The sequence below is a fragment of the Triticum urartu genome, chromosome 6A (assembly GCF_056163025.1).
Source record: "Triticum urartu cultivar PI428250 chromosome 6A, HENAU_Tu73, whole genome shotgun sequence".
Classification (NCBI taxonomy): Eukaryota; Viridiplantae; Streptophyta; class Magnoliopsida; order Poales; family Poaceae; genus Triticum; species Triticum urartu.
Window position 1 is genome coordinate 574,090,056 of NC_141878.1, and position 8,121 is coordinate 574,098,176.

The 8,121-nt window shown below is 45.2% G+C and overlaps 1 protein-coding gene across 1 annotated transcript; it reads right to left on the reverse strand.

Moving 5' to 3' along the window:
* Positions 1–525: 525 nt before the first annotated feature.
* On the reverse strand, positions 526–5,394 carry LOC125515211 (putative cinnamyl alcohol dehydrogenase 5). The gene is made up of 4 exons (XM_048680650.2): positions 5,171–5,394; positions 1,495–2,122; positions 1,078–1,231; positions 526–993 (listed from the first exon to the last, which is right to left on the reverse strand). The coding sequence occupies exons 1-4, from the start codon at positions 5,275–5,277 to the stop codon at positions 776–778; spliced, it is 1,107 nt and encodes a 368-aa protein (XP_048536607.1). The 5' UTR covers positions 5,278–5,394; the 3' UTR covers positions 526–775.
* Between the last annotated feature and the right edge of the window lie 2,727 nt (positions 5,395–8,121).

The following is an 8,121-nucleotide window of genomic DNA, read 5'->3' on the forward strand; positions in this document are numbered from 1 at the left end:
CAATGAAGGCACCCTAATTAGTCGACACGATCTCGCAGAGCCTCGGGGCGAGCCAGAGAGAGAGGATCTTCGCGAAAAGCTCATGTGATATCTCATTACTTTAGCATGCATGATTTCTCTAGCTAGCTAGTAATTTCTAATTACCACCATTTTGAATTCTCATCAATGCACCGAGTATTGCAGTAAAGCAAGCAAAAAAAAAAATACACAAAAACTATGCGCCACCTCAACTGTCAATAGAAAATATTCTCGGATGTAATATCAACTTTGGTAGTAAAAGGGCCTTAATCAAAATGAACGGTGTCCAAGTTGATGGTGTTTAATTTCTACACTTCCTACATAGGTAAGGACCATAAATAGTGTTTTTCATTTTGATACACAATGCTGCATCTTCCAACTTCCCTTTTCAAATAGGGCCAGATTTCATCTATACTGCTCAGCGCTCCTATAGCAGTATAATAAGGTACCGTAAAAAACCTCTTTGAAATAACAGAACCACTTACTTACTACGTTAGGGGAGCCCGCTTCGAAAACTAATGGTGTATATAACATATGATTTCTTGGGATATCATGCAACATCTGCCAAAGAGTTCAGGAAGAATTCATGTACCGTCTTCCTTCACTCATTTTTTTTAGAAAGAAAGAAAGGCTGGCTTCCTTCACATATAAATACAAGTAGCGCGTATACCTATGGGCGTACGCTTTCGCACACAAAAAATAGAAATTCAGATTAATTGTCTCTTTTGTTACTACTGACAAAAGCAGAGAGCCTAAGTCACTCGGCGGCGGCGGCGGCCTTGTCGAGGGTGTTGCCAATGTCGATGACGAATCGATACCTGACATCGGCCTTGGCAAGGTGCTCCATGGCCGTGTTCACGTACTCGGCACCGATCACCTCGATGTCAGCCGTCACGTCGTGCTTGGCCGCCAGGTCGAGCATCTCCTGGGTGTCCCTCATGCCGCCGATGCAGCTCCCGGCCAGGGTCTTGTTCGCTGCCAGACGTACAATGTGTGTATAGATTTGTGAGACTGGAGAGGATATATAGCTAGCTAGGCTTGTAAGGTCGGAGGGCTTACCGGCAACCAGAGCAAAGGGAGAGATCTCCATAGGCTTCTCTGGGAGACCAACCAGGATCATCTTGCCGTTGGGTTTGAGCTGCCTCAAGAGAGGGGCCATGGGGATGTTTGCAGACACGGTGTTTATGATGCCATCCATGCTACTCATCGCAGCCTGCAAAGATGACACATTTAAATTAAGCAGTAAGCAGGCCCAAACTCATCTTTTGGAAGAGAAAAAAAATCTATAGATGCGGCTAGGTCTCATCGACTTAGACTTATCAAGTGACATAACATGTAAGGAAGAAAAAGAAAAAAAAACAACTGAACTTTTTTTGCACGGATTTCAATGTAAGATCTCACGAATATAACCAAGCCTCAGTCACTGAGATTTAGCAAGACTGAAAATTTATATATATGGTCTTGTTTGATTGGTACCTTCATCTCGTCGGCACTCTTGCTGACAATGAAGGCGTCAGCGCCTAGCTGCTTGAGGGCCTCCTGCTTCTTCCCCGGCGACGAGCTGATCACCGTCACCTTCATCCCAAAGGCCTTGCCGAACTTGACCGCGACGTGGCCCAGCCCGCCCAGTCCCAGCACGCCAAGGTGCATCCCTGGAACGTTCAGCCCATGGTACTTCATGGGGCTGTACATGGTGATGTCGGCACACAGCAGCGGCGCGCCCTTGTCCAGCGGAATGGTGTTGGGGAACCGGACAACGAACCGCTCATGCACCACTACCATGCTGGAGTAGCCGCCGTAGGTGATGGTGCCATCAAGGTCGACCAAGTTATAGGTGGGGATTATGCCCGGGCAGTGGTTCTCGAAGCCCTTGTTGCAGCTCTCGCAGGACTGGCACGAGTTCACCATGCACCCGACGCCCACATGGTCGCCGGTCTTGAACTTGGTCACATTCTTGCCGACTTCAGTGACCTCGCCGGCGATCTCATGCCCAGGGACCATGGGGTACCTGGCGTTCTTCCATTCGTTCTTGATGCTGTGTAGGTCAGAGTGGCAGATCCCGCAGTACAGAATCTTGATCACCACATCGTCATCTCCAGTGCTCCTGAAGCAAGAATCATAAGAAACATGAACATCATAAAAAGATACGCTATTACGTACTACCTCTGTTCCAAAATATTGAAGTTCTAGGTTGCCTGACCAAGTTATAGGAAAATTTTCCAATAACTACAAAGTCAAATGTATGTAGTATGAAACTGTATTTTATGACAAATCTAAATAAACTAAATTGGTTATGAAAATGTTTGTATATTTTTTTATAGATTTGGTCAAACTTAAAGAAGTTTGACTTACACTAAACGTATAACTTCAAATATTTTGGAATGAAGGTAGTACATGCAAGTGTGTAAATCAGGCTGATAAATCTCACAAGTAAATCATGGTTTTGTCTATCAACTCAATTCAGTGCTCGTTAATGCAACTAGTCTCAGTTTTTATTTATTTTTTTATCAAGAGGTGGATGCCTGGCTTTAGATAACTGAATCCCTCAAGAACAAGGTTCACAACACCACTCACACCCACCCACACGATCAAAAGCCAAACGATCAGTCATACATGCAAACGACCAATTTTTGTTTGCTGATTTTTTGTCTAATCAATCTGCTGAATTTTATCATTCATACAAATGATTTCACTCGTTTGAGCAAATCACATAATTCAGCCTATTATTACTCTTCAGAACATTAGAAATTTTAGAAAAAAAATTGCAAAGCAAATTCTAGGACTGCAGATCCTAAAACCATCCAGCAATGACCTTATACAGCTCATAGCACACTAGCACATCTACGATAACAACATAAAGCCACTAGCACCATCTACGAATTCGAAGAGTCTTTCATTTCCCACTGCAAACTATTGCTTCGTAATGAGCATGGTGTGCCCACATGTTGGTAGCATTACTTTATATGGATACGTAAGTAAAATAAAAATGTCGAATGAATTTTATGACAAAGTTGTGATCGTACCTTTGCATGATTGCATTAAATGAGCCTAACTAGCTAGGTATTCACTATTTTCGAAAGATGTGATGACGATTAAATTGCTTAGCTTATTCTCTAGCAGAAGTTCTAGGAAACTAAATCCTCTTCTGATCAAGATGTTTTAATCCAAATAAGCTAATGAGTAATAACAAAAAAAAAACAAAATCGCTACAACCTCTTTGCCGGCCAGTCAAGTCCTAGTAAATCACTAATCAATGAAGTTACTGAAATAGGCGTGCCTTTGCTTCAGTCCATATATGTTTATATTGAAATATCCAAAACATCTTATAATAGTGGAGGGAGGGAGTACTAATCAATCAATGAAGTCACTGAAACAGGTGTGCCATTTAGGTTTGCCACATATAGGAAAAGTGAATGGTACCGCAAGCTAATAGTGACGAGTCACTGAGAGTGACACATCACATGTATGCGGCTTTTACAACTAATAACAGTGGCGTCGTCTAAAAACTCCAAAAAAAAAGAGGGTGTCGATGTTACGGTTGTAGTACTGGACACATGATAATTCACACTATTTGTTACGGCTGTACTGGACAAATGGCAATTCATTCTATTTGCAAATTAAGGCCGAATTACACAAAAATAACACAGAAAGCAACCCAAAAACCAGCACGTGGAAATCTAGGGAAACAAATTCACATGCCACGGAGACTATTTTGAGAATCTGCAGCGAAAAAAATATAATGTATACGGGATAAATAAGTTGGGCTAGGCCACTGCTCCCGTGGCGGATCGGAGCAAGTGCTTCGGGTAGGAGAAGTTGGGCTTGGCCCGGGATGTGCTCGCGGGTATGGTGCTCGATGGTGGTGGTCGTGTTAGCCTTGCGTCAGTGTGCGGATTGGCGCCGATGACCATGGACATGATGTCGTGTGAGCTCGCTTGGCCAAGGGCTAGGGCTGGCTCGCCGGCGGTCATCGCAGCCTCGGAGTCGTGTCCCTCCCAATCCACCGGGATTGGCTAGGAATGCAGGTGTTGGTGTTTCCTACGGTGGTGCCGCCGAACCAGACTCGAAGACTAATGACGGGCTAGGAGTGGATGTTGTGTCGTCGCTCTTCCTACCATGGTTGAGTGCGTTGTGATGTGGGCGGCACATGCTTTCTCGCGACAAGGATGTCGGGGCAGCGGCCCCGGATGGAGGTCCGCGTGGTTGCTCTTCGGCGGGCATCATTGTGGTGGTTGTGGCTCTCCTCCCGGGTTGTGTGGCCAACGGGAGGTGTTGCGATGGGTAGTTCAGACGAGCCCTCTCTCAGGGAGGGTGGTGTCCTGATCCGGATCTGGGGATTTGACACCATCGCATTCCTCATGGCGGCCTCGCGGTGGCACGGGTGAGTTGTGGAGCGAAAATTCCATGCCTTGGCGTCGACGACGCCGAGGGTGCCAGTTATTTCAGGATTGATTTTCTAAAAGAGCTACCTTACTATCTTGTGGTTGTATACTTTTTCGGATGTTTCTTTATATTCTCGCCCGCTTTCAAGATTATTCCACGAGCAATGCTACACGCACGGACATATTGTTTACTTACTTCACCGCGCGCGGGGGGGGGGGGGGGGGAGGCTTAGCTGGGATCATGTGATTGAAGGAAATAAGGATGACGGGCCCCACACACCCTGAAAATTGTTTTTTGGAAGGGGGGGGGAGGCTTAGCTGGGATCATGTGATTGAAGGAAATAAGGATGACGGGCCCCACACACCCTGAAAATTGTTTTTTGGAAGGGGGGGGGGGGGGGGTGGAGGCTTAGCTGGGATCATGTGATTGAAGGAAATAAGGATGACGGGCCCCACACACCCTGAAAATTGTTTTTTGGAGGGGGGGGGGGGGGGGGGGGGGGGAGGGGAGAAGACTGGTTAACGCACAGAGTCCATAAAAGCCCGTATTACTCCGTGTGTATAGAATTATCGTTATTCCACCACGGAGGAACCATGCATGGCGCATGCAACCAAGGGCCGGGGCATGATCGGACGGCGCCGCCCGGCCATGCATGGACGCGTCTCTTGCGAACGTAGCGACGGCAAAGACGCTGTCTCCAGATGCGGAGGCGTACTAGCTACACCGCCGGCGCCGAGAGAGCGACTGGCTTGCGTGCGTGCGTGCGTACCTCCGGGTGATAGCGAGCGGGGAGAGGTGGCCGGAGGCGTCGCGCGCCGCCAGACCCACCGCCTTCCTCGTGTGCTGCTGGCTCTGCTCCGTCGCCATGGGTGCCATCCTGAATGACGCGAGGACCTGCCGGCCGGAGAATTAGTTCTTGAGGCGTGGTGGTGCGTCTCTGTTGTGTTGTCGTGGCTGCAACGGCGACCGATGAGGCGATAGGAGGTTCCATGGCCGCCTTTTATACATCTCGATGTGCAGCAGAGTGCGTCATCGCTGAGCCGGCCGGCCGAGGTATGATGGTTGTGGTGAGCGCAGCGTGGGTGTGAACAGTGCCACTGTCCCGTCGGTGTGCATGCCGAGAGGAAACAAAACACTTGCTCTCCGCCTACGCATCTCCGTCCCCAGTTGTACTATAATGCCATTGCCAGACTTTTCTCCCCTCTCCATCTCATCCCTCGTGGGTGAAAACAAAACAAGACTGCGACGTTGTTCTTTTCTTCTCTTTTCTTTTCAAAAACATATCAGTCCATAATCCATATAGACGTAAACGATCACGCACACTGAGACGCACGCACACGTACTCAAACATGTGCACATATCCTATATATCTAAGAGATTGATCCTCACTAACCTACTTATCTTAACATGCAAGCATGTCATATCACCATACAATTATGGATGAGATAAGACCCATCTTATCATGCAACCATGCATCATAAAGACCCACCACCACATGCAACCATGCATGGGAAAATAATTATCATTCTATTGTTCAACTTATATTCAATAAATATTTTATCAAATATAATAAGTCATATGTATTTTAAATTTTGGTTCATGTGTTGTTAATCTAAAAATTTATATTCCACACAATCAAGTCCCATTGAAATATATTGCAACCAATTCCCGTAGAAACGCGCGGGGCATCATCTAGTACCCTATATGGCTGAGCACCTTCGAGAGAGAGCAAGCAGACATATCTTTAAACTGATGAAGTCTTGTTAATGCCCACGCCATGCCAAATCGAGGAACATACGAGCATCTGCGCAAAGTCTAAAACTTGAACTCAGATGTGCAAGTCCCATCGTGAGAAATCTAACCAACTAAGTTAAGCTCAATTCATTGTTTTCGTATCATTTTAACTACCAGATCAACAATACCCTCGAATCAAAAGACGACTGTTGTGATTCCTACAAAAAAAAGATTATGTATATCAAATCCCAAACAGAAATAAGGATCGTACCAATGTATAATTTCCGACACACAAAACTCCTACCCTGGTAAGCCACTTACTTTTTGTAGATGATAGCCTGTTGTTCGTCAAGGCCAGTACAGAGGGAGCTAATGAGTTATACTCACTTCTGAAAAATATTACAATGCTTCTGGTCAAAGGATAAATTTGTCAAAGTGCTATCTTCTTTAGCAAGGGTTGTTTTGACAATCTGAAATTGGAAATCAAGAGCACTCTCAATGTGACGTGGAGTATATGCTCCCGGGCTCAAATGCAACCTGATGAGCAGTGAAATTGAATAAATAGTAAAATAATTCTTAAAATTTTGTGTGGTAAACTTTGACAGTTGTTTTGTACATTCTAAATTTTCAGCACGAAATGACATTTTGTGGAAGTTGTGGCAAAAAAATTGACGCTCCAAAAATGCTAGTTTTGATAACATTTTGGAATACTGATTTTTTTTTTGCCACAACTTCCACGGATGTCATTCATGCTGAAATTTGTTACACATACAATTTTTTCAAAGTTTAGCACAAAAAAAATCATATTTTTGAATATATTTACTATTTTTTGTACTTTACTGTTCATCGAGGTGCATTTCAACTCAGGATCAGAATAGGACTTTCCACTCCCAATGTCCCTAATGAATCCTTGTCAGAAAAATACCTTGGTATGTCGTCTGTTGTGGGCAACAGTAAGAATGGGCCATCAAATTCCCAAGGCCCGTGTTTGGAACAAAATCAAAGGATAGATGGCTAAACTGTTGGGAGCAAGGAGGTCCTTATACTGTTCAACCGATATATTTCATGTCCTGCTCCACCGACTTGTGTGAACACATAACTCATTGATCCGGAAATTTTGGTTTGGTAGTAAGGATGGCGAGAGGAAACCTGCGGTTTTTGCCAAGTCAAAAGACAAGCAACTCCTTTGAGTACACATCGAAAAAAGATACGGAGAGATGGGGTCTCTCTGCCTGATTTACCAGTATCAGCAAGCAGTTCTACTTAAGCTGGGTTTCTTGGGCAGTTATGACTAGACCAAATTACGCAGGAGGGCTTGGCTTCTGGGATACTAAGCTTTCAAGCTTGCACTATTGATAGTAAGACAGGCGTGGCGTGTGCTCATGGAACCTAATTCATTAAGTGCACGGGTCCTGAAACCCAAGTATTTTCCAACGTGTGACTTCTTACATGCCGAGCTAGGAAGGCCCAGACACCATGTCTAGAGGATTGATAAAACACGTTGGCAATGGCCAAACGACTGCTATCTGGAGGTATTCTTGGTCATCATGGGATTTCAATATGAGACCAATTACTGCCTAAGTGAGCAACCCACCTTAGCTAGTCAGCGAACTAATTTTGTCCACTTGCTATGAAATCAGACAAATGATATGGAAGTATTTCTGCCCACTGATGCCGAAACGATCCTATTAATCCCCTTGTGCACAAGGCAAGTTGATGACTTCTAGTCTTGGGTGCACGAATGGAATGACATCTTTTCAGTACGGTCAGCATATCAGATGTTGGTAGACACTAAAATCCGTCATGAAACATGGCTCGAAGGGCGATCTGGTTCGCCAAACTCTCAAGGAGAGAACAAGGACTGATCGAAGATGTGGAGTGTCCATGTTCCGTCCAAAATAAAAATATTTCTGTGGCGTCTCTCCCATCAATCCATCACAACTTCTGATCTGTTACACCATCGGAAGATGTCAACTCAGTCAGTCT

Bases quoted from the DNA above. Each gene is read 5' to 3' on its own strand.
- LOC125515211 (XM_048680650.2), bottom strand. From the start codon at position 5,277: ATGGCACCCATGGCGACGGAGCAGAGCCAGCAGCACACGAGGAAGGCG. The intron at 2,123-5,170 runs GTACGCACGCAC...TTCTTGCTTCAG, and splicing joins CCGCTCGCTATCACCCGGAG to GAGCACTGGAGATGACGATG. The intron at 994-1,077 runs GTAAGCCCTCCG...TACGTCTGGCAG, and splicing joins TCCCTTTGCTCTGGTTGCCG to CGAACAAGACCCTGGCCGGG.